Source organism: Eptatretus burgeri, chromosome 11, assembly GCF_056783735.1.
Source record: "Eptatretus burgeri isolate ZD-2024b chromosome 11, Ebu_testis_v1, whole genome shotgun sequence".
NCBI classification, from domain to species: Eukaryota; Metazoa; Chordata; class Myxini; order Myxiniformes; family Myxinidae; genus Eptatretus; species Eptatretus burgeri.
This window is the reverse complement of record NC_140971.1, coordinates 35,345,570-35,372,474: the sequence shown is the minus strand read 5'-3', so window position 1 is coordinate 35,372,474 and position 26,905 is coordinate 35,345,570. Positions and strand designations below refer to the sequence as shown.

At 44.4% G+C, this 26,905-nt stretch overlaps 1 protein-coding gene across 4 annotated transcripts in view; it reads left to right on the top strand.

The window, feature by feature from the left end:
* Positions 1–26,889, top strand: part of DCTN6 (dynactin subunit 6) — a 37,785-nt gene extending 10,896 nt beyond the window's left edge. For 2 of the 4 annotated variants that reach the window (XM_085845963.1, XM_085845967.1), the window contains exons 2-8: positions 3,379–3,443; positions 3,598–3,703; positions 18,048–18,233; positions 18,388–18,479; positions 18,663–18,710; positions 19,946–20,088; positions 26,007–26,889. In XM_085845963.1, coding sequence (XP_085702089.1) covers positions 3,379–3,443; positions 3,598–3,703; positions 18,048–18,233; positions 18,388–18,479; positions 18,663–18,710; positions 19,946–20,088; positions 26,007–26,105 — 739 coding nt within the window. In that variant the 3' untranslated portion in view covers positions 26,106–26,889. Of the gene's footprint in view, positions 1–3,378; positions 3,444–3,597; positions 3,704–7,278; positions 7,367–18,047; positions 18,234–18,387; positions 18,480–18,662; positions 18,711–19,945; positions 20,089–26,006 lie in introns of those variants that run through there. The other 2 variants (XM_085845965.1, XM_085845964.1) reach the window with 2 other exon arrangements.
* The last annotated feature ends 16 nt before the right edge of the window (positions 26,890–26,905 follow it).

Genomic DNA, 26,905 nt, shown 5'->3' with positions numbered 1-26,905 from the left:
TCAATTCCTACCAGACTCCCTGGAATTGTAGGTCATCGCTCACAGATAATTCCGTGATGCGGCGGGTCGCTAACCGACCATGGACGCCAATAACTCAACCGCGTGACCTAGGGTCCTCCTGTTTAGAATCAGGTTACCTCATTAACCACGTGGTTTAACCACCGGGGAACCACACCATCGGTACTCCTTGTCCGAACTGGATCACTCCACCAAATACGGATCACCTTTCCGGATCGGATGCAGCCGAGCGGCACTGCCAAGAACATACCGGCTAAAAGGAACGGATTGTTGGGAATAAAGACCCGGCTAAACTTCGATCCGAACCATGCTGGACCAATGAGGGAAAATACAAAGGTGAGCTGATAACATTTCTACAACAATTATTTATTTACAGCAAGCGAGGAAAAGCATGTGGCACATCAAAGGTTTATTGGGTATGTAATGCAGGGAAAGAGGAGAGGGGTATGGGGTGCGACAATTATACAAGCGACTTACAAAAGCAGACAGTGCAGACTTGATGCGAGATTAATAAAAGCAATAACAATCACAATGAAGATCTTATACAGGCTTATCTAACGGACAGGCGGCAACACACTCAGACACACACTCAGACAAAATAAACCCAATGAAAGGCAAAGGACTTTTGCAGCCAGGGAGGGAGGGAGTTGAGGTCACAGTTTTTGGTACCTGAGCGTTTCGTGGGAAGGGATGCTCCGTGGTGTGGCACCCGACAAAAGCTGTGCAGTTCGGTCCACAGCCGCACGTGTGGTAATCGTGTCTGCAGCAGGAGCTTGATGGCGAGAGTTGAGCAGTAGAGAGGACCAGGTAAGAGGCTTGGTCGAGGTCGTGTCAGCGGGGACCAGTACAGTAGGCGGGTTGTCGAGGCGAGACGTAGGCAGAGCCAAGCCGCAGGAACACTTTCACAACAACTCCTTCAATTCTCCACTTTCCAACCGACTTCTCACGCCTTCGATCTTCTTTCAACCAACTCTCACCGACTTCTTCCTTTCGATCTACAACAACCACCCTCGCCCCCAATCTGAGGATTGCTCCGCACTTTATAGATCACGGAGCTCGGGGAGGAGCCACTGGCGAAACCGACGTCATCGTCCGATACGAGCATCCCGATTGGACCGGGCCTTCATTTGATTAATTTGGGAAGATTGTGTGAGCAGGGATATCAATCAGGTGGGGATGGTTGGAGAGTGGAGAGAGATGGCTGAGGACAGGGCAAGTAGAGAAGTATTGTGGTCAAGGGAGGGAAGAAGCTTGGTTCCGTTGGACCTCTCCCCTTAAAAATGGAAGAGAAGAAGATTAAGAATGACTCGTTAAAGACCTGACAGTTACGAACGAGTTCTTATTGTGCTGATCTGATAGATGTGTCACATATCACTCGATAAGAGTTGTTCGGAAACATTCAACATGCCACGTTGTTCGTCATATCGTGTTTCATACAAGTTAGATGCCATCTGTTGTGCGGAATTAAGCACAGCTCAAAAATGGCTCTCTCCATGGAATCGGAAAAACACTATACTCGTACTTTTGAGTTAACTCAATTTCCAGTCCAAAGCTGGAACTCATTTTTGTTGGAGTTATTTTTTGGGGTGCGGGTTATACATATAAACTGGTATTTCCTGAGAATTTTATCTGAAAAGTACCCTGCGTATTATACACGAGTGATTACAGTATATCCATGTTCATCGTTTCACTCGATATGGTTTTGAAGGAACTGAGGTTGAAATGCGTGCATGTTCCTGTTGTTATAGATTTTCTGCATCGTGTTTCCTGTTTTGCTTGTGGTTTCACCATGTTGGCCACGGGCCATGCTTGCTTATTTTATATTGTGCACTTTATTTTTGTTATTTTATAACGGTGATAATGATGATGATGATGATGAAGACATTGCCTGTCCCATTCATGGGGTTGCAAATCCTGGAAGTATTGCACATTGTAAATCCATGTCGTGCTATTTGCCATAGGATCGTGGCATCGAAAGCTATTGTGTTTGCAAACGCAGCATCTTGTGCCACTTCCTCCTTTACAATAGACATTTAAACATGTGTTCCGAAGAACATTTGTGTGTAGTTTTTATTTCAACTCCATTGTTTTCATCTTTACAATAGTCGTACCTGCATGCGTTTCCTTTGTGGGAAACAACAAAATCTAGGCCCATGTGTTTTCTGCTTACTCTTTCCTCCTTCAATCTCATTCTTCCCTCCAGATCTTCAATACAATTGTCCACCACCACCTCACATCATTCCCCAACAAACCCATGTTCTTTTCTACTCCCCTCCCTTCCCCAAGCCCACTTATTTCCAACTTTCCAGTTTTTCCTTTCCGATAGTTGGCTTCTGTGGCCATCTTGTTCACCCCGTGTGTCTTCCCTTACCCCTCATTCCACATCCCTTATTTCTCCAAGTCTCCCTCTATTTTGTCCCTTGTCCCTGCTGTTGGTGTCTTTTTTTTTTCCCCTGTCTTTCTACTGTTCCTTTTGTTCTGTTATGTCCTGATCCGTTCTATTTTCCCACTCTTCCACAAGCCTCGGCTTTGAATACAAAAAAAAACCAATCTGGGTAAATCGTGTACATTGTAAATGTGGAGTTGGTTTTTCTATTACCAGCATTGTGGTACGAGTCCTCTTTCACTAGTGTTTGGTTTAACAGCTTGTTTACACCAACTGCTTGAAATCTGGGCGGCAACCAGCTCTGTGACCAGGGGTGTAGTTTGCAACTTCTTGGGCGTGGTTGCATTCTTGCACCCTGTGGCTGGTGTTGACTCCTTGGCACACAAACATATTCTGCATGTATCATCATTTACTAATGGTATTTTCATTAACATTACCACGAGCACCATACCTTTGTTGACATGGTGGTTGCTGGGGGAAGTAGAGCCAGAGTGTCAGTTACCTTGGTTTATGAGCAGGACATGTCTGGTTAGTGGCAGAGAATAGAGTCTTGGCAATGAAGTTATTGAGGAATGATCCGTTTAATGATAATCCGGCTTTATACAAATTTATTTATTAATGTATTAAAATGTCTAAGGCTCATAGAAGAGGTTTTACATTTATTACACACAAAGCAAAGACATTAGGATACGTCGATGTAGTTTAACATGAAGGGCACAAGTACAAAATGGACAAATTAGCACAATACTCGTCCGTGGGATTTGAACATAGGATCTCAACATAACGAGCCATTTGCACAGATGCTATTGCCAAACATGCCATTTTGTTTGTCCTCCTGTATTCTCTTCCTCAGTATTGGCAATGTGTGTTTATTGACGTTTGAGGTTCTCGAGTCGTCAATTGGCAGCCTGCTCCGTGAATGAGTGGAGCGAGTTTGTGCGCTTTGTAATCTTGTTTTGATGTGTTTTACACAGCATCAAGATAGCCCCAGGCGCCGTGGTCTGCGTGGAGAGTGAGATCCGAGGAGACGTCACCATAGGCAAGTATTCCTGACCAATTTGCATGGAAAGGGCATGCTGTGCCATATAATGGCGATGAGCAACATGGTGTTAATATAAATTCGAATTACAAGAGCCTGTTTGGAGACCGAGCCCGCTGTTTTGATGCCGTGCTCTCTTTTTTTTGTGTGGCAGGAGCACGCACAGTTGTTCACCCAAAGGCAAGAATCATCGCAGAGGCTGGCCCGATCATTATCGGCGAGTCCAATCTCATTGAAGAGCAGGTTCTCATCATTAACCGGTATATCTCGGCATCACACTGTGATACACATAGCTCTATCCAAACTGCTGTTGACACGTTGATTAACAGTGGTGGCTATTGCACCAGGTGCCATCGAGATCACATGTGCTCACAAGTTCTGAATCCGAATAGGCATATAGCTGAATGGTCTCGTAACCTCTTCTTACAAAAGCCAGGCTTCCTGCCTTGTGTTTTTATTTTATTCTTTACATCTTTTTTTACAGCGATATGTCTCATGGATGAGTATATATATATATATATATATATATATATATATATATATATATATATATATATATATATATATATATATATATATATATATATATATATATATATTGTAACATGGGTTTCCTGTTTCACAAGCCACTGGTTCAGATGGCAAAACAAACATGCCAACCTTGTTAGTGGTTAAACAGGAAGTGGGATTGTTTCACCTCTTCCCCTTTTCCATCCATTGTGCTGGCAAAACCCACAGCATTATTTTTGCATCTTCCATAAATGGTCTGCTCTCACACAGGCAACCGTTTTTTTGTGTGAGCTCAAGCAGTTCAGCCTGCTCGTTGAGAGGTTTAACACTTAATCAGGGTACCAAATATCGAATAAAATGCTTTGGTTTTAAAAGTGCCATTATTTTGCCTGTTCATGCATCGGTAAAGAGGAACAACTCCGTTGAATTTCCAAAATGCTATTCTCTCGTCGTTGGCAACCTCCTGACGTCTATTTTATCACTTCATCAACTCCCCAGTCTCACTGTCCCAAGATTTCTGTTGGACTTTCTGCAGCTTGTCAAGCCAAACTGGTTGCTCCCTCACTTGGCCAGCCTTGATAAAACGCCATATTGACGAACCATTGTTGCAAGGGACCGGTTAATGAGGAAAAATGAAGACATTTGGCTCAGGATGCTAGATGTGTTTTAAAAAAAATTGCCGTAACTTTTAAACCCTTACTAACTAGAAGGCACTCGTTCACTCGGAAATTAGTTTATGTTCTTCCCCCAAACTGTGATAGCTACCACTGGTTGTTTCAAGCATGTGTATATAAAGATGGTGATACTTGGTTCCTTACGTTTGGAGCACTCTCTTATGGTCATCTGGAAACCGAAGGTGAGGTTGTTGTGTTTGTGGTGGGAGGGGGTGGACGCACCTCCACCTTACACCTCACCGTTATCTGCATCCACCTCTCGCATTCAACAAGATTATTTGCAACCGAAAATTTTGATGCAGTGCCTTGCTGAAAGAAACGTTATTCTCTCCGTTGGTAACTCGTTTTTAACCGCGTGCAAGAAGCCTAGCACAGTTTCCTTACTCGAGCTGCTCCGAGTCTGTCGACACGCGGAGAAGTCATGTTTCCTTTCGTACAACCTGATACTTGAGTGCATTTTGTAAAAACGAAACTTTAAAAAGCAAAATGGCATTTTTTGAAAATTCACGCACCAACTTAAGGTAGTATGTTTGCATCATGTCAAGTAGTTTCTGTGATTTATTATTGCAATTACACAGTGCACTCCACTTTGGGGTTAAGCTTGTTTTACATAAATTGAAGGTGAAAGGTCATTTTTTGAAACAATAGTTTGATTAAAGGTCCCCTGACATGCCAAAGTACATAAATTCCATTTATATATGTCCTCAAGGAGTTTTTCATCGTGATTTCAGATCTGACAATGTTTTTTTCACAAAACTCATTCTGTAAAATGTAAAATTAAACAAAAACAAACGTCTTCGGGAACGCCCCTAAAAATTCTCCTGAAAGGGGCGTAACCCACATGACGTCACGTACAGTATGTCAAAGGCTGCACGTAAATTACTCGGGTTGGTGGTCTACGTGATTCTATTGGCTTTCTGTGTGTTTCCACATTTGATTCGTCGACTCAATCGCTTCGTTCATTTCTGCTTTAAAAAAAAATCGAACATTTGGTTTTGAATAATGGATGGCATGGACTTTCACTTGTCTGGTAACGACAGCGAGTGTGAGAGAAATGAAGGATTTTGGTCTGAATCACATGGAGAATTGTCGGATAACGTAGTCATGGGAGGTGAAGTTCAGGCAGCTGGAAATGAAATACGGCCTTAGCAGTTCGAGCACGAAGCAGGACAAGCAGAGGAAACTGGCGATGAAATTCCCGGAGTTCATGATGATCGGGAGGACATCGAAGGTAGACTCGGAAATAACAACTGGTTAGACTAAATCCTCTTCGTAATTCAATAATGTAAATTCGACTTGCATACTGCTCGATATCAGAAATATTTTAGTGAGCTGACGTGACCAGCGCGGCGCAGTGGACATGTTTCTCTGCGACGAATTAATCACAAACAAGGCCGGCGCATGTCATCGGCCGTGACTCTGCGCGCATAAAACGAAGCAATCTCGCTGTGTCCGGATACGATGAAAACTTGTGTGCAGAACACACCTTGCGACTCAATTGTCGAGAGTAGTCCGATAAATCTGACGTTTTGTTGCATTTTTATTTATTTTATTCCTACTGTCGTCATGTAGCACCATTAGAAAACAATGAAGAAAAGAGAATAATAAAATAAAGCTACAGCACGTCAGATTTATCGGCCTAGTCAGACGGACGACGGATTTATCGGACTAGTCTAGACTCTAGAGATCTCGAGTTGACAAGTAACTTGTATTAGCATGCACACAATGTATAAGTCAATGCCTAAGAGTCCCGAGGATATGAGGCCGTGTAATAGGACAGATAAATTTGTCTTTCATTGTTGTGCAAACATTTTTTTCCCTATTCTTTTATTACAGCATTTTGGCTGCTGGTGGTGGTCGTCTGGCAGCTTAGCTGCCGGGGTAGCTATCATTTATTGAAGCGCGACTGTGTCGCTGATGCATTGCCCCTCTACCAGTACACACACTGGAACTGGTACTCATTTTGCCGACCTCGGAAGGATGACAGGCTGAGTCAACCCCCTGGTGTATTAATTCAGCGGCCGACGGGGCTTGAACTCAGGACCCGAGGATCCCAAGCCGCAACCCGAACCACTGAGCCAACACCAGGCTAGCATTTTGGCTAAATGTTAATGAATAGCATGCCAATGGAAGCAGTACCTTCACTTTAGATGTCCATATTCTCCGACGATTATCATCTTTCGGGAATACATGAAGGCTTACACCGTCTTTGCTTGTACTGCTGCATCCTGCTACGATACATCTTGCAGGCATTTTCGAAAGTACGGCTAAAACTATTTAAAACTTTCGCGAAACAATCACTGGAATTAAGACGATCACAGAGATTGCACTAACATGTGCAAAATCCATTTGTCGGTACTGTATAAGGTGCGTGACATCTCGACTCGAGTCAATCCACTCTGTGCGAGTATGTGACGTCACGTAGAGATTCGCTGAAGTCCATTTTTTAAGGGGTGGGGCATAACAAGTTGTGAATAGCACCAGAAATGATCGAAATATTGCTCTAATTATCCCATTTTTGATTAAAAAAAAAAAACGGGTGATTTCTTCACTAGGAAGGTCAAGTTAATTTATAAATAACAAGTTTATTTTGCATGTCAGGGGACCTTTAAGCACTTTGGTTGCTTTTTTAATTATTATTTTCTTTTCAGGATTGAGGCTCATGGAAGAGCAAGGTAGAGCCGGCAACGGGACAAACACCAAGGGGATGAATGAATATGAAAAGAGAAGAGGGAGGAGGTGAGGAAACCCTGAAACTAGCAAGTAAGATGGTTGGGTTAGGAAAGGTTAAGGGAGGTAATAAGGGGGATGACAAGAGATGGCAGTGCACTGCTTGCTTGAAGCCATGGAGGGAAGAGCGAGACACAACAGCCACTGGGAAGGTAGTTCCTTAGATGGGAAAAGTGCACTTTGCCGAAATGTAGGTTTGGACGGGATCTGATGTACAGTATTTTCATTTCCCTGGATAGTCTCTGATTAAAAAAAAAAAAAAAAAAAAATATATATATATATATATATTTGAACAATTATTTGACACTTTCTACATCTATCCCAACACTCACTTTAACAAATAAATAATATAAGGTGATATTAATATATTCCATTTCTAATATTAAACTTTTGAAATGGGCTGATGGCACAGAACAGTTTCTTCTTTTTTGGATTAAAACTAGTAATAGTGCTTTAAAAAAGGATTTCAACACTTTCAATATTCTTGACATTTGTTCGGGTTCATGCAGATGTCCACATTTAGGGCTTCTTCTTCTTCTTTAGTATGCAGCACACGGCTGCGTGTAGCATTATTGGCTGAGGGTGCGGCTGTGCCGCTGATGCAACAACCTCTGTCAGTTTCAGCAGGGTTTGATAACTGATAACTCTTGTGTCTTTCATAAGAAATGGTGGGATCTTTAATGTCCAACAACAATCAGTGACCACAGATGGGTCATCCAGTTCAACAGTGCACACCTCGATGCCTCATTCTACCTGCTCGCTAGCTATCGTGCATAGCCTGTGGCTGCTGGTGACATCATTTTTTTGGGGTGGGGGGGGGGGTGTGGCTCTGCCGCTGATGCAGTGCCCTCTATTGCAAGTGCACTGTTACTCATTTCACTAGGAAGAACAGGCAGTCACCCCCCCCCAACCTGGTGTTAATTCAATGGCCCACAGGGGCTCAAACTCAAGACCCTGAGTTCTTAAGCCAGCCCCCTTAACCATTAAGCCAACATCAGGCTTACTCTGGCTGCAAATCACCAGGATGACAGTTTATAATTGGGGCCAGATTCAAATCCAGGCCAGACGGCTCAGAGGCGAGTGTGCATACATCTAGACCAGCGGTTCCCAAACTTTTCCAGTACGTGAACCCTTTCAGTAGTACCAAAAACCTACCAGGACCCCCACCTTTATAAGCCTTCCGAAAAAATACTAATATCCAATGGCGCAGATACATTTTAAAGTTTAACCACTGCAGAGAGAGCAATAACAACAAAAAAAATGTTTATTAATGTTTATTAACAAGGATTGATTTAATCATGTATTTTAATGAGAAGGATGTATTTCCTTTTTTTGATACAAGCAAATCAATACGTGGCCCTGTGTGGCTCAAGGCACATCGCATGTCTGCTTCAGCATCCAACCTGTTTCGGGCCTTTGATTTGATTACCAAGAGAGTCGAGAAACCACTTTCATAGAGGTAAGTCGATGAGAAAGGAATGAGAACCTTCAGGGTGAATTCGCTGGTCTTGGGGAAAGCGGAAAGCATTTTGACCCAGCAATTAGAGCTGCTGAACTGTTGTTGTTCCTGGAACTCCTCTTTGGCTGCGGTGTTGTTGATGAGCTCCAAGAATTCCTCTTGTATGTCATCAGGAAGATCGTCCACAGTGCATCGGAAAGGATTGCGGGCAAGTTTCAGCTGTACATTCTCATTTGCATCAATCTCATGAAAATAGTGTCCTCAAAATCTTGGACCCTCCATGACCCCCAGAAAAAGGCTCATGACCCATTTGGGGGTCATGACCCTCAGTTTGGGAACCGCTGATCTAGACTATCCTGCCAGACATTTTTCCGGCTGAATTGTAGTCGATGGGAAATATGACCATTTAGTCAGGTGGAAGCAATCAGGAATTCATGATTGAAGTGCACAAAAGTGCCAAGCAAAGTGTCATGTCACCATGACTGTTTGTGGCAGTTATGTTATCCATTGGGTTTTTCATTTTATCTATTCGATTCGAGTGCCTTACTTGGTTGGTTTTAATCACCCAGAGCAGGTGTCAACACTAAAAGGTGGAACAGAGTCCTCCCAAAACCAAAACAACTGCCTTATTAATAGGATCAAGTTTTGAGGTTTTTATCACTGGAGCACATAATCTTCTCTAATTTTTGTTCCAAAGGCCCTTTTAAGAGACTGCACCTGTTTTGAAGTGCAGTTCATTTGTTGATATTTCTGGGTGTCATTTTCAAAATCTGAGGTTCTGCTTTATCACTCCAGTTGCTCTAACACTTATCAGTTTCATGATTTCTTCTCTTAGTTTTTCTTTTTAGGTCATAGTACTTGGACATTTTTTTTGAATTTCTGTATTACTTCAAGGCCAAATCACTGGATAGTGACACATCAATTAGCAATGCCATCCCTTCCTTTCTACATTTGAGCATTATCTCCAGTCGCAATGCCTTGTTTTCAATGTTCATGCTTTGATGGGATTGTCAAGTCGTATTGTTGCGAATCTGGAAGCCATGAGCACACAACATACAGGTCCTTTAGATCAGTTATGTCGGTAAGTACATGTTGCCAGTTAGGGTTCCGACCCTAGTCTAATGGGTAATGAAATGTTCCTGCGCTGTGGAGTTATTTTAATAGTCAGGTTTTCTTTTCGTTTATTTTTACACCACCGACATCACGCCGACGACACCGCATCACCCTCGCCTTCACTTCGCTTCCTTCGCCTCGCTCTGACCGACGTCAGGGGTGGGCGGAGCCCCTGCCGAAACGTGTTGCTCGACTTCCCGTGTGAGGGGCAGTCCTTTGGAAGAAGGCGGAGTTCGGGGAGGAGCCACACGGCAGCCCTCGACCAATCAGCATGCAACGGGTGGGGTGACCGTCGCTCGGCCAATCGGAATTTCCTGACTCTGTGAAGGGCGGTCCAAGTGATGTCACCACGCCACCTGGACAATCAAGGGGTTTGCCACCCGTTTTGGCCTGTGAGAGGGATGGCGAGGATTTTTGCGTGCCAAAACTGGCCAGTGACAGGGCAACGAGGGAGTCTGCACAGAAGGCCGTCCGGTGTGGAGAGGTGGGGAGGGCGGAGACACCCCCCTCCCCCTTTCTGCGGGGGAACGAAATAAAAGCGCAGACGGCTGAACCAAGAGAAGGAGAGATTTCTTCACCGCCCTCGTCGCCGTCAGCCCTGGTCCTTGTCCTCATCCACCACCTCCTCCTCCTCCTCCTCCTCCGAATGATCGCGAGCCTGGGTGACGACCTCAATTCACCTCAGTTGGGTTCAGCTGTGCTGGTCCGTCCTAAGGTGCCCGGAGCTCCGGGAAGAAGGAGACGCCCAGCCGCGCGTTCGCGGCCAGGTAGCCACTGATCTGTAGCCCAACTATCCTCCGGGCTGGATGTCCAATTAAAGACCATTTGGTCCGTTTCTTTGGGTGTGCGTGTGTGTGTGTGTTTGTGGCGGCAGTCTAATAAGTAGTAAACTGTTCAGTGCTAGTGCTGTGTATATTTGCATTGCCTTGCTTTATTCGGTTTAAATCTCCTCTTCTGTGTTCCCCAGTTCCCCATTATTGTATAAATAAACCCCGTTTGTTCAAGGTTTTCAGCTCGTTCATGTCCATTCTTACATTGACTGAGCGTGTCGCGTGTGAGGGATTAGCTGGCCATTGCCGTTATAACAAGATAATCAGACCGACGGTTCTCGGCGATTAAACCTTTCGGAATCGCACACGGAACGAGCGCGCGAAGCGGCTCGTTTACGTACGAGTTCCGTCGAGGGTGTGAAGACTCGGTAGATCGACACGTGGTCTCTAGGTATTTTGAAGATTTGGCAAATAACCCTGTACCACATGGTGGAAACATTGACCCTTCACGGTCCAAAACAAGGACTTATCCGGGGCGACGATCTGAATTCCGGGCGATCTGTTGGGCCAACTTGCGGCTCCATCCAGCGGACGGACCGCGGCCGACGTCTCGGCCCCACAACAGTATATGGCTACAATGTCCTTGTGTTTTTGATGATTGTCCTTTGTTTGTGCTTTCACAGCATTGCCCGGTCTGGAATATTGAATAGTTTTGTGAGTTGCTTATTCTGTGTGTTGTGTGGTGTTTTCCATCTGGGTATGAATACTCCCAGTTTTCCCCACACGTTAGTTTGTGTTGCAGGAAGGTGTGCATCAATGGGGACAAGTTGGCGAGTTAAGTCAAATGGCATTGCAAGTTCACTTTCCCACTGTAGTCCATTTATTCCACCTCAATCCCCTCTTATGATTTTGAAAGCAGAAGATTCCCCCTCGGATGTGTAATCTCAGTGATTATTTTCAGAATTGCTGATTTTTAGGATTAGTGAAGATTTTCAGGACAATTGATCATCTTTACCCTACGCATGCAAAGCAAAAAGCGGAGTTAGGCACTCTGTTCACGTCTGTCCCTCTTTTCATTTTATCATCAAGGAACAACTTATTTAAATCGAATGTTGTATTTTGAACACGAATCGGGACATGAATCGAAAGACGGGTGTTTCGTTTTACCGTGCATGCGCAGAGAGGAGTGAGAATTTTTTTACTTTCTCTGTTTACAAGGTCAGGCCAGATCAGATCTGCTTGCTTACAGGTACCATGTAAACCTGCACTAACATTTTTCATGGTTGGGTTGTCGGCAACTGAACCGCCAGGTTTCCTGGTGAGGAGGGTGTTTGGATATGAACACCCAGCAGGATTAAAAAGAAAACCTGTCAAAGGGCGCAGGAGCACCTTGTCAGCCAACAGCCATTCACATCTGGTGCCCAACTGTGTCTGTGGATGTCCTCCTGCAGTTGGGTTACCTTTTCCTTGGAGGTTGGTGGCAGGATTTGCATTCCGGCCACCGTAAAATCCTTTTTCCGCAACACACATAAATAAATCAAACAAAACTGAAACCCCACTCTGTGGGGGTACCTCCTGTGTTGCTACCCTTTGCAGGGCAGCTCACTGGATGACGGGATTGGGGCAAAGTCTTCATGACCCCCATTCTTTGATAGGAGGAAAAGCACGGGGTAGCCTTCCTGGGTCGGGTTGATGTGGTGTGTGTCGGGGTGGTGCTGAGGTGTCGTCCAACAGATGGCGATAGCCTCAGCTTAAGCTGAGGCGGTCCCTTAGGGTGGGTGCCTGGAATGTCCTCACTCTAGGAAAGGATGACTACCTGTCTCTGCTATCATCTGAGCTCCAGCATTTGAACATCAGTATTGCAGCACTCTCTGAAGTACGGAGACCGGACAGTGAAGAGATCATAGCGGGTGGTTACACTTACTACTGGTGTGGTTGCTCTGATGGTTACCATGCCCAAGGAGTTGCTGTAGCTGTGCCAAAAAAGCTGACTCCCATGATAATTGAGGTTACACCGGTCAATGAGCGTATTATGAGACCGAGGATTCGTCACTCCTTGAGTGTCATTTCCTTGGTCTCTGGATATGCTCTGACTGAGGCGAGTGATCTCGCTGTGAAGGAGACATTCTACACTGCACTCGAGTCTGTGGTTGATTTGTTCCCCAGGCGAGATACTCTTCTAGTCTTGGGGGATTTCAATGCATTCACTGGAACCGATAGGGATGGTTATGAGGCACGTGTTGGTCCCCATGGATCTGGAACTGTGAGTCAGAATAGCACTGAGTTCCTTGACTTTGCAAGAAGTCGTGAACTTAGGGTGGCTGGTTCATGGTTCCATCGCCTTACAGGCTCATAGTTCGACCTGGTATTCCAACGCTGGTGGCGTGGCAAAGGAACTTGACCATGTGCTCGTTGTTGGGTGCTGGAGGATGATTCAGAACTGCAGGGTCTACCTAAGTTCTCAGTTCTTCAATCCTGACCACAGGCTTCTTGTAGCAACTCTGAATCTGTGAAGGGGTTGAACATCACCTGTAGTCAAGTGATTCTCACCCTGCATAAGGCCCGGTCACACCTTGACGTTTTAGCCAGCGATGGCAACGTATTAAAATGTATCTAAAACGCTGGCTTACGTTGAACTTTTGATGTTTTTTTTTAAAGATTCGGACGTATTCATAGGGACTTGGTCTTATGTATAACGCATTGGTAACGGACACAGAACGTTTCGTTGTGTTATAGATAACTTATACCAACGAATGCTGAACCTGTTGTCGGCCTACACAACCTATGCCCAACGATAGTCTAACTTAGGCATAGCGCGTTGCACGCATCGCCGACGATGTCGTGACGTAGCCTATTAAAAGGCTGACACACAATGATTCAAATCATAACTGCCGTAGAAATGGAAGTGACAACATCGCGGTCACACCTTGGCGATCTTGCCAGCGTATGCCGACCTAAGAAAAATGTGTCTAAAACGTTGGGGCACGTCAAATACGGTATGAGTAAGTTTGGTATACGTGAGTAGAACGCTAAAGTACGCTATCATACGTCGTAGTAAGTAGAGTACGTCAAGAAATTTTAAACATGTTCAAAATTTTACGACGTACTCGGCGTATGACACACGTTCTGCATGCGATGGGGATAAGTTTTACACACGTCCACAAAGGCTACTTATAAGCTACTCACAAGTCGAAACACGTCGCGGTAATGTCTTTTTTACGCGAAACTTATTTCTAACTTATGTTTGACGTGCTTTAAACCAATTCTGTACGTAGTCCCAACACACATCGACGTATGTAGACGTATTCCAATGACGTCTTCCGGTCGACCAAAAAAAATAAATGAACGTGTTTCTAGCTTACAACTGCCATATCAAGACGTGTTCCCAGTGGTTTTGGGAATTGGTATATAAAAATGCTGCTCATAAAAGGGGAACCCAACAGTGTTTTTGAGTCGATGTCCATGTCAGTAGTATTAGTAGCAGTATTAGTATCAGTATCAGTATTAGTATTAGTATTAGTAGTAGTTTGTTCATGTTGGCAGTAGTAGGTGAGTGTGAGGGGGAGGGTGTGGGTTATGATGGATCGTCCTTGCGTCCGCGTGTCCACGGGTAGGAGACATCTTTTCACCATTGTTCGAAGTTCTTCGCGGCTAATTTTTTATGGGGCTTTTTCAACAATGAGCTATAGCTTGTTTTTACGATTTCGGTCTATTCATAACGGGTTGGACAAATGCACAATGAACTAATAATGTGCATAGAGCGCTTTGATTACTTACAGATACGATATACCAACGAATAATTATCATGAAGCCGGCGTTCACAAACTATGCCCAACGATAGCCGAACTTATCCATATCGTGCGGCAGTTTATCTTTGCCGGTGACGTGGGGTTTGCTATTCATAGGCTGCCACTCAACGATTTAAATGGCTGCATCTCCACTATTGAAAGTAGACGCTTGCGCTCAACAATTGGATTTTTTTTACACTCAACGACTTTTAAACGGTACCACTCAACTATTTTCATTGTTTACAATGAACGATTTAAATTGCTGTCACTCGCCTTTGTTTTTTGACGCTGTGGTTTGGAAATTTGAAGCGTTTCTTCTGAACGTGTTAAAACGCTCAAACTCGACTATTTTAAATAGACGCTGCCGATGGACAATTGGAATCATAGCCAAGCTAGACATCGAAGTGTGAACATCCTCTTCATGCCGAAGGAAAGTTTGAAGAATGCTGCAAATAAGTGTCCTGGCCGTGGCCGTGGACGCTGACGCAAGGACGATCCATTATACCGACGTCTTTCAGCCTATGAGTAACTTAAAAGTAACGTCTGTCGATGTGTGGCAACGATCGCGTAACGTGCCAACAACACGTTAATCATAGGTTAGAAATAAGTTTCGGGTACGCTAAACATTACCTCGGCGTGTCTCAACTTATGATTAAACTTACAAGTAGCATGTGTTGACGTCTGTCAACGATCGCAGACCGTGCATACAACTTGTGGCCAGCGTAGCGGAACGTGTGAGTCATACGCCGGCATACGTCGTGAAATTTCAAGCATGCAAAAATTTGAGGACAACCAAAAAGTACAACGTTAAAAGCCAACGTACAACGACGTATGGCAGTGTTTTTCAGCGTGCTCTCAATGTTATCAAAACTTACCCATAACGTATTCAACGTGTGCCAGCGTTTTAGAAAAAAAATTCAAAAATCGGCATACGTTGGCTAAAACGTCAAGGTGTGACCGGGCCTTCACAGAAGAATAGCAGGTTGATCCACCAGCTGTTGAGTTGGATGTCAGGGGTGTTACTATCCACATTGCAGACCCTCCAATCAACTGTAAACTGCCTTCATTCATGGAAATGCAGACTGCAGGAACCAGTTGAAATGGGGTAGAGCTCCTGGGATCTGTGTCATCCATGGTGAACTTCTCAATAATGGTGGACATGCTGTACTCATGTCGTTGCATGCAGTTCTGTGCTCTATTTGGAGCACAAGCATAATCCCAACTGACTGGAAGAGGAGCCTTGTTGGCCCTCTCTGGAAAGGGAAAGGTGATCGCCAGGACTGCAACAACTACTGAGCAGTGATGCTGCTCTCACTACCAGGCAACGTCTTTGCCCAGCTAATTCGTGAGAGAGCAGTCAGGCTTTACACCAAAGAGTTCAATGATTGACCATATCCTTGCCTTCGGGTCCTCACTTGTGCTCTTCACTGAATGCAGGCAAAAGTTTCTACAGTGGCTGCTTGCAGCCGATGTTGATCTCCACAAAGCATTCCATTCAGTGAATCGGGATGCCCTCTGGAAAATTCTCGGACTTCATGGTGTGCCACCAAAACTGATCATTCTGATTTCTGAACTATACTCTGGTACTGAGAGTGCTGTCAGGTGTAGTGATACCATCTCTGACTTATTTCCAGTTGTTAATGAAGTTCGTCAGAAGTGTGTACTGCCCCCCACACTTTTCAGTGCTTGTATGGACTGGATTCTGGGGAGGATGTCGGAGAGATCAAGCTGTGGTGCGTCGATTGGGAATGTCAAGATTTCTGACCTTGATTTCACAGATGATGCAGTCATCTTTGCGGAGATGCTGAATATCCTTATGGGGGCCCTCCAGGCGCTTGAAGAGGAGTTGGAGCCATTGGGATTATGGGTTTCCTGGGTCAAAACCAAGATCCAGGCTTTCGTGACATCTTGGATGCTGTTATCTTGTCTGTTCCTGTTTGTGACGAGGATGTTAGGTCATAGAGAGATTCACTTACCTTGGTGATGATATTCATGTCTACTCATGTTTTGATCCATCGGTCGAAAGACGTCTGGGTCGGGCCTGAGGAGTCATGGATTCACTGGATCATGGAGTGTGGTGCTGTTGGTACCTATGCAGGAGGAAGAAAGTCTGAGTCTTTAAGTCCTTTATGCTTCCAGTCTTGCTCTATGGATGTGAGACTTGGACTCTGACCAAGGATATGAGATGGACACTTAACTCCTTTGGTACCAGGTCTCTATTTCTCTTTGCTGGAAAATCCTCTATTTCTCTTTGCCGACGACTCCACCCTCTGCCGTACCATCTGTCATCCCTCAGACCGGCAAGCAGCAGCTTCTTCACTCACTGCAGATCTGGATAAAATCACAAACTGGTCCAACACGTGGAACATGTCTTTCAATCCAGACAAATCTCACACTCTCACTATGTCTCTTCGAAAGGACCGTTTAGAAACCCCCCCATCCACTTTCTCAACAATCCTCTGGAAGATATCCTTTCTTTCAAGCTTCTGGGTCTCACTATCTGCCATGACCTTTCCTGGGAAAGTCACATTTCCAACCTCGCCTCAAAAGCCAGTCGCCGACTGGGAATCCTCCGTCGTGCAAAGTCCTTCCTCGGCCCTCTTGAGCTCCTGACCACTTACAAAGCTTTTGTCCGTAGCCTGATGGAGTACTGCTCTCCCCTCTGGGCTGGTGCTCCTGCCTCCCACCTTTCTCGGCTTCACGCTGTCGAAACCAGGGCATTTAAGATCATCGGCATCTCCTGCAATGAAGCTGAGTCTTTGGGCCTCTCACTCAATCACCGCAGGTTGGTCGGTGGTCTTTCTGTCTTCTACCGACTCCTCTCCAGCCTTGCCCCCCTGCTCTCTCTGCGATTTGTCCCCACCACATTTCCACAGGGCGCTCAAGGTCCGCCAACAACCCCCTTCTGGTAAAACTACCAAAATCACGAATCACTGCTCATCTTCACTCTTTCATTCCTCTTTTTTCCCGCCTTTGGAATAAACTTCCTCACTCTATTCTTTCCCATTCTTCCCTCCAGGCTTTCAAAACAGCTGTTCACCACCACCTCTTATCTTCCCCCATCCAAATCCTCGATCTTTTCTACCCCCGATAATCCACCCAAGCCCACTTCCTTCATTTCTCCTGCTTTCCTTCCTGAAAGTCCCTGAAATGTCCATCTTCTCTTCGCCATGTTCCCCGTCCCATCCCCATCCCTCTCCCTTCCACAGTTCACCTAATGTGTCTGTTCCCCACTGTTTTGTCCCTTCCACTCCCGCCCCTCTTGTCTCATGCCTCCTTGCTGTGAGTTGTGTGTTAGCTCTCATACGAGCCTCGACCAAGGTATACAAAAAAAAAAAAAAAAATTCTTGGCTATCGCTGCTCGGACTTTGTGTCCAATGAGCATTTGTTGAGAGACTCGGATGAGATTTGTTACCTGCATAGTCGATGAGCATCATCTGTGGCTGTATGGACATGAGGCTCATTTTCCTGACGCTGATCCTACTCACAAGATTCTCTCAGTGAGATAGCTTTGTGAGTGGACGAGGCCAATGTGCTGACCAAATGCCTCGTGGTTGCAGCAGGTTGATCGGCATCTCAAGGAGATGGGGATGGGTCAGGCGTCTACCTGGGGGATGGCCAGATGGAGGCCTCTGGAGGACTGGCGGAAAGTGGACGCAGCGATGTGCTGCTCTGGCGCATGCTCTCAAACCTGAACTGTTTATGAGATGGCATATTCCTGAGAGGAGTATCATGGGCACTGTTAGGTCTGTTTACCCATAGAAATGCCAACATTCTATCCCTATAGTATTCAGGGTTGCAGGACAGATCAGAAACTTTTCTTCGAATATTGGTCACTAACACTTCCATAATGACAATTTTGCATCCAATAGTTTGTTTTTTTCACTTTACCACTGCCAGATATCCACAAAAGAATGGTCACGTGGATCCGAATCGCGATGAACCAATCACCATGATCATCGGATCAAACAACGTGTTTGAAGTTGACTGTCGTATCCTTTGTGGTGTAGAAAAGACAAATGTAATTCAATTTGAGAGTAAATTGCAAAGACACTTTTGTAATGATCTTGTTATTGATTCACAGGTGAATGCATATTGTTTGTTCACAACTTGCTTCTTCAAATTCATCACGTGCAGAAAATTTACACTGACATGACCTTGATAAACCTCTGCAGAAAGTGAAGCATTGAAAATTGACGATAACAACATCATCGAATCAAAAGGTTAGTGAGAAACATTTCTGAGGTTGAAGTTTTGTGGGATTCATTGACGAAACGTAATAAACTCTGGTTCCTACTGGAAATGACTCCAAACCTTGTGCAACATTTGGTGACAAAACGTCAAAACTTCACATCGTTAAAACTGTTGTTCTCATCATAAAAAAAAAAAACTCCTTGCATTTGTCATGAACAAGTTGGGTCACCTGATCAAGATCAGGTTATTTAGACTTCAGTAAACCATCAAGAAGATTAATGTTTAAAGCTGTAGCAAAATTTAACCTGGGAGTGCACCATGGCAATGTTGGGCCAAGTGGCCTCATTTCCTCATTTGAGGTCGTACACTCGTACAGGATCGTGAGACAGTGTCGTCCCGTGGCAACTGTGGACCTTTTGTATTTATTTCCATTCTGCATACGGAATGTAAATACTTCAATGTAATTGGTTTGATTCCCAACAAAGAATTCGCCCTCGAACCAATGCTGAATGGCATGAGCCAAGCTCTGCCCCTCTCCGGCTGAAGGGGGCACCCAACGTACGGCACTCAATCTCCCAAAGCGCTGTTATTTCTTGTTTTAACAGTTTGATTAAGAATTTCAAAAAAATTTTTATTGTAACGTTTACCTCCCATGTGTTCCAATATGGTGCAGCAAATTTCAGTGTAATTAGCCTGGGGGTATGGAATTGCATGACACACACACACACACACACACACACACACACACACACACACACACACACACACACACGGTGAGGGTCAACTCACTCATACATACAAAGTAGCCTGAAAGTCACTTTACCCTTCCCAGTGAAGCATTGTTCTTGAACTCTTTTAATATACAGGTTTTATTGTACTGTACTAACAATAATTAATTTGTCATTGTATCTGTATGTGCTCCATCATTCTTCTGAGTCAGTGTTTCCGCATACCATAGCAGGCGAGGGGGCGAGGGCAGAGGGGAAGGGACGGAGGGAAGTGCGAGAAATTTATCAGGGGTAAAGTAACTTTCGGGCTACCCTGTATAAGTACACACACGTGTGTGTGTGTGTGTGTGTGTGTGTGTGTGTGTGTGTGTGTGTGTGTGTGTGTGTGTGTGTGTGTGTGTGTGTGTGTGTGTGTGTGTGCGCGTGCGCTAGTAGCAAAGGTGAATTGATGTGTGCAAAACAAACATCTCCAGATCATTGTGGCTCTAGTTGATTCATTGTTTCATCCTCTCACACCTCGATCTTTAACCCCACAGCGAGAGTTGGTCGTGACATGATTCTCAGCAGCGGTTGTGTGGTGGGCGCGTGCTGCGATGTCAAGACGTGTGAAGTTTTGCCAGAAAATACAGTCATTTACGGCAATAACTGTCTGAGGCGGTTGCAGTCTGAGAAACCACAGGTATGGACGAGTTGGTGGACACGCAGAAGGTACATACGTGTTCCACGTCTGCCGCCTTTAATCTGCGTCTTTAACACCATCACGTGTTCAGATGAAAATGAAAAGATATCGGAGTTTGTTTGTCTCTTTACTACATTTTTTACGTTGTGCAAGTCTTTTTAAAGAGCGCACTTGAGTCTAACCATTACGTCTGGGATCATCCGTCACAATTTTACAACTTTTATTTATTTAAATAATTCCAATTCAAAAAATAGGACCACAGGACCTGCAGGTTATCTGGGCCCTAGCCTAATGCTGTAACCCAAATTTGGTAGCATTCTGACTGGTGGGTTTGGAGAGAAAAGTTTTTGAAGGAATTTACGTGATTTTCCCAAACATTTACTAAGGCCGCCATTTTGACGCACTTCCACTCATGTGATCGGCATGACCTCCGCAATTTAACATCCCTACCCTGGCCTAATGTTGTAACCCAAAATTTGCTAGCATTCAAACTGGTGGGTCTGGCGAAGAAGATTTTTGAAGAAATTTACAAAGTCGGCCATTTTGACCGACTTAAAGTCATGTGACCGGAACAAGCTTTGCAATTTCTGTTGCCAGTCAGGAGAGGAACGTTGCTGCCAAATTTCAGAAGGATCGGCCCAGCGGATTGGCCAGAAAAGTCGAAATAGGAGACGGACGGACGGACGGACGACAATACCTTATCTGGAATTTAAATTCCACATAAGCTAAAATGGGTATTTAAATTGAGGCCTTGTTGAAGCACTCAAATGAAGATTGAAAAATTTCCTCCATTATCACTGGAAATAGCCATTAATATTCAAGATTGTGAAAAACGAAAGTTTTAACTTCGGTATGGTCTTCGGTATGCGTTTATGTGGCATAATGTAAAACATTATAAATATATGTGGAAAAATTATGGGCTCGGTCCAGGGATTGAACCCAGATCCTCTGGCAAAACCGTACCAGTGCTTTGCCTTCTGAGCTATCTGGGTGACCCACTGGCTGAGCAACGCAATTCCTCCACATACAAAAATGCCACTCTCTTCCCACCGCTGATTCTGGGGCACTCGCTGCCAACCATCGGAGCAGCGAGGGCCTGCTCACGAGAGGGTCTTCCCCTCCCCATGGGGGGACAATTCCATGTCGCTATTAATCACAACAGGGGGCATCGTAATATAATTATAAATGAACAGAATCGAACAAACATTATAAATATATGTGGAAAAATTATGGGCCCAGACTGGGAATTGAACCCAGGTCCTCTGGCAAAAACCGTACCAGTGTTCTGCCATCTGAGCTATCTGGGCGACCTATCTGTGGAAAAATTACATATTTTTTATAACGTTTGTTTTATCCTGTTCATTTATAATTGTAATGTAAAGCATTTTGCATAATATTTGTGTGAATAACGTTACTGATGTTAACCGAGATTAATTGACCCCTATCAATGGGAAACGTTTCTCTGAATGTTGTATTTGTGAGTGCTGATGTGATCGTTGGTCCGACAGGATTATGGAAAGGTAGTATACTTACCTTCCAACCATCTAATTTGGTTGGATTCCTGACTATAAACTATTTGGTTTGATGCTTTGCAGGCAGGGTGATGCAACAAGAGGTGTGCCGTACCTCTGGTCGAGGTTAAACTTTGTGTCCCATGTGCTAGCATAAGTTGGTGGATGTTAAAGATGTCTTTCACAAAGAGGAGGCGAGCTATCGCCAGCACACTAAACAAATTCCAAATTCCTGCCCCGACTACTGCTGGGGCAACAAATGCAAACTATCCAATGTAAGACTTGTGAAACTGCTTTTGCAGTACTGAAGCTGTTTTCTGGTGGGAGATGGAAAGAGTGAGAGTGAAGGAGAAGGGTTGGTGTTGGTGTCTAAAACCAGTTTTATTACGTGTTTGACAAGATTAAAGAGGCAGTCCACTTAACTTTGTGTTCTCCCATCTGAGATTGATTCTCTGTCTGAAGAAAACTGCCAGATTTGTGCTTCACATGCAGGATATTGCATCCCAAAGTGGACAGTCTCTCACATTGACATTAAAGATCTCACAGTATCTCTTGTGAATAGTAAGCAAATCATCACGGGCACCCTGAACAAATACCAATGATTCCTGCCTTAACCAACTCCAGTTAACGGTCAGGTTTGGCCAACTCGTTTTTCAGTGACTTGGGCCAATTCTACCTCTTATAGTCAACCCTACGTGTGTGTGTGTTTTTTCTCAATTTAATTGTAACGGTAATTCTTCTTTTCATAACATTATGCATTGTAATTGTCCCTGTACCTGCAACAAAACGATGTTAATAGCAACACCTGATGATGGTCTTAAACTTTGGTGTTATATTGTTGTGGGGCCGGGTCTCGGTGGCGAGCACAACCGCTAGGGGGAGCAGTAGTGTCGGCTCCACCGAACACACTGGAATTTAGGTCGTACCTTTCAGATAAATCCGAAACGTCACGGGTCCATTATCGGACCGAAGATCGCCAATAGGTCGACCATGTGGGAAAGGGTCAATTGCCAATTTCAATATACCTAAATACCCACGTCGTCCAAACTACAGGGGAAATCCACCCTCGGCAGGATCTGTGCGATCCGGGCCGTTACCGAGCCAGATCCGAGTCGTACCCCGAGCGGAGAGTACCAGAATCCTGCTGGGCCATTTGCACGATTACAGCAACAATGAGGCCTCCTAATTCCCGTTCGCAGTGCGGCAAACCAATGATAGAAAGGACAAGGACGAGCTGGGACATTCAACAAGAGGGGATTTATTTACAATGGGGGGAAGGGAACACACAAAGAGCACAGTTATCTAAATAATGTACAACAAGAAGCACTTAACAATTCTACTTGACAAGACAGGCCCGCACACAGACACGCACATCCAAAAAAGAAATGGACCCGCCGGGTCTTTATTCAGCTCTCCAGCCGAGGAGGATAGTTCGGCTGGGAGTCAGAACGGCTGGCTACCTGGCCACGAGCGTGCGGCTGGTCGTCCACACCTTCCCGGAGCTCCAGACGCCAAAAGCACGGACCAGGGGAGCCGAACCCAGAGGAGGCGAGACGAGGTGATCTCCCTTGATGAAATGGTCAACCGCTCGCTGTAATGCACCAGACGAGACACCTCCGAAGCACGGGATGCAGTCCGCCACAGACCCAGACAGAAGCGCTCTTGCCGACAACCACTCACTGGCTTTGGATGCCAGGTTGGAAATGTCTGAATTGAAAATGTCCTTTCCCACAAGAAATGTCTCACACACGATCACCAGCTGCTTGACAAACGCCACGATCTCTGTCTCTTTACGCTCGTCCCGACCACCACTCTCCTCCTCTTTAGGAGGGAGGGGCTTCTTCTCCTGGCCACTCACCTCCTGATTGGTCGGACCCATCGTGCGATTCCCTGGCCATCTCCCATTGGACAGGCCCATGGTATGCGGGGAAACTCCCACCCTTCTGGGTGGAGTCCCGATCAGAGGCGTTTGTAGCTCCGCCTACCTCCTCACCTCCGACTACGTGCGTAATGGCGATGGTGTTGAGTCAGGGACGTGGCGGGTAAGACACCCGCTACTTGCCGATTGGCCAAAGAGGGACGTCATGCCCATGTTAAACTCCGCCCACGCACGCGCTCGCTCGCCGGCGAGCAAAGAGCGCGGACAATGCCGAAAGCAGAGAGTTGTTGGGGGTCGTTGGTTGGGACGTAAAATCCTAACTATAAAATAACTCCGCAGCGCACGTACAAATAATTCCCATTATATTAGGGACGGGACATTAACTAGAAACACATACTTACCGATATAACTGATCTATAAGGACTCTGGCTGTTATGTGCAGTAAGCTTCCAAATTCGTAACAATATTGTCACCTCCGCCACCGAAGGTGAAGGAGGCGATGTTTTCACCCCTTTTTGTTGGGTAGTCGATCTGGTCAAAAAAAAAAATTCAAAAACTTTTTTTGATATATATTCTACCCTTATTATCAGTATTTCCGTCTGTGTTGGGAAGTCGATCCAGTCGAAAAAAAAAAAAATTGAAATTTGCTCTACCCTTATCACTTTTCCGTCGATATGTTGGGTAAGTCGATCCAGTCGAAAAAAAAAAAAAAATTGAAATTTGCTCTACCCTTATTATCACTTTTCCGTCGATATGTTGGGTAAGTCGATCCAGTCGAAAAAAAAAAATTTGATCTACCCTTATTATCAGTATTTCCGTCAATATGTCTGTCTGTCTGTCTGTTCGGTCCAGTGCTCCGTTAATACAATGGCGATTTTGCTGAAACTTGGTTGGTAGTTCATACCATGACCTAGTTGTGTGCAAATGAGAATCGTTGCTCTGGACACCACCGTTGCCTAGCAATGGGACTTTGAAATTTTTGAAAAAAATCATAAAAAATTAATTTTTTCGAAAATGAAAAATCGGGCCACGAGCGACTGTGGGCAGTACATTCAGCCATATTGTCAAAAATTTCCAGCCAGATCCTATGAAAACTGTCGGAGAAGATAGACTTTGAATGAACCCTGGTCGAAAACAATAAAAAATCCCGAAGTTCGTTATATCTCAGAGACTAGGAGTCAGATATACGTACATGAAACTGTTGTGGTAGGTTCATGGTATGTCCTAGTTATGTGTGAGAAAGAACCGTTGCTATGGACCACTCCGTTGCCTAGCAACGGCTGAAAAACCTCTAAATGTGGGGGTATTTTAACGAAAAAAACAATCTGCAGCATTAACCCTTGAAGCTAGAATCATGAATTTTCTTGTGCTTAATCCTCAGGTCATTCCCCATCGAATGAGTCCATCGCGTCAGGTTCTATTGGGTAGTCGTCTACCGATGTCCGCCTACCGGCTTGTCTGTTTGTTTGTGTGCAGGATATCTCAAAACGTTGTAGATGGATCCGGATGAAATTGTGTGGGCAGGTTGGGTGTGGCAAGAACGAACTGATTAGATTTTGGTGAAGATCGGGATCGGATCCGACGACTAGAATTCTAAAAGTGATTCTTCACTATTGAGAGATTGGGCTAAAAATGATATATGGCACGATATCTCAAAAAGTTGTGCATGGATTTGGACGAAACTCGGACATGGGTGTGTCACAAGGAGGAATTGATTCATTTTTGGTGAAGATCCAAATCCGGTTCTGGATACGAGAATTATTTAATTATTAAAGTGATTTTTCACCATTGAGAGATAGGGCCAAAACGATATAGTACTGTATAGCATGATATTTCAAAAATGTATTGGGCCCAATATGTTCTCGTGGATCAGCCATTTCGTGGCAGAGGTATGCGCTCTACTGGGTGCCCTTCTCGTTTGGTATGAAATGCTTTGGCTTTGAGATTAATATCAGAGATACTTTGTTGTGACTTTCACCAACAGTTGCTGTATTTGCTTAAAAGGGGTTCCCACTATCACGATGCATGGCACGATTGAAATCGTGGTCTTAATCGTGGACTAATCGTGGTGATCCTATCAAATCTTATCAGATCTTGAGGTCAGTCGTGACAATCGTGTTGATCGTAGAAAATTTTTGAACGGTTCAAAATTTTTCTACGATCAATTGTCAATTGGGATCATCGTATCAAATCGTATTGCATCGTAACAAAGCGTGACAGATCGCATATAATCGTGCTTCCTAATCGTGGTGATCGGGATCGATCTTAGACAAGACAACACCACGCTCTGTGAGACCACGATTTCAATCGTGCCGCGCATCGTGATAGTGGGAACAGACTTTCAGAGAAATTCCATGATCAGCTACGAATGGCTAATCGTGGCGTTCATAACGGATCGCACGACAGTGGGAACCTAACATTACAAGAATGGTGTTGTATTTACAGGTTCAGTGTCTGCCTTCATTTGCATCACTTTACTTTTGTTTTTTTTAATTCATTTTTAACTTTTCCTTTTTTTTTTCTTCTAGCCACAGACCCTGCAACTGGACTTCCTAATGAAGATATTACCGAACTACCATCATCTGAAGAGGTCTCCAAAACCCCAAACACCACCAGCAAAATCTTAGGATCATGCTCCTCCTTGGTTAGACGTAATCCTAGTGGGGCATACTACCAAGCATCTGAAGATAGTTTTCGTGTGAAATCACTTTGTATGTCAAGCCAGAGAGAGATGTATTTGCATTCCAGCTCCCATTTGTTTATCACAACAGTCTTGCAATTAAATAATAAAATCCTCTATGCTTAATGTAGTGCAGTTTGTCTGTTAGCTCACACCATAAGCCTCCCCTTCGCTCACTCTCTTTTCCCACTTCCTAATGGCTCAGGTGAATAATGCTCATTTTTGAACAATATACTTCTTTATGACAATTGTGTTGGTATCATGGTGGGAATCTGAGAGCTGTTGCCAAAAGGAACCACATGTTCACACATTTGTTGTATATAAATTATCAGATTTGCTTTCCTTATGCTTGCATCACGACCAGTTATCCTCGTTCGAACGTCGAAGGTAACCATGAATTTTATCACCGTAGACATTGTTCTTTCCACATGTGAGCACAGTATTTTTTTATTTTTGGAAAACCCTTTTAAGTTGCAAATCTAAAGTTTGATTTGGACACGTGGCATAAAACGATGCAAAAGCAAACCCGTACATGGGTAAAAAGAGTGAACACTGGATCTGAAGCTTTCAGAAGTAGTTGGTGGGTTGGGAAATGTTTTGCAGGTGAATATTTTTTGCACATCTGTATTTACTACACCTAAAAGTGAAGAGTATCATCTCAATATTTGATAACTGTATGTTGTACAATATAGTATGTGATTGTCATTAACATTAAAACAATATGAAAAATAGCAGAGCTAAATTGAT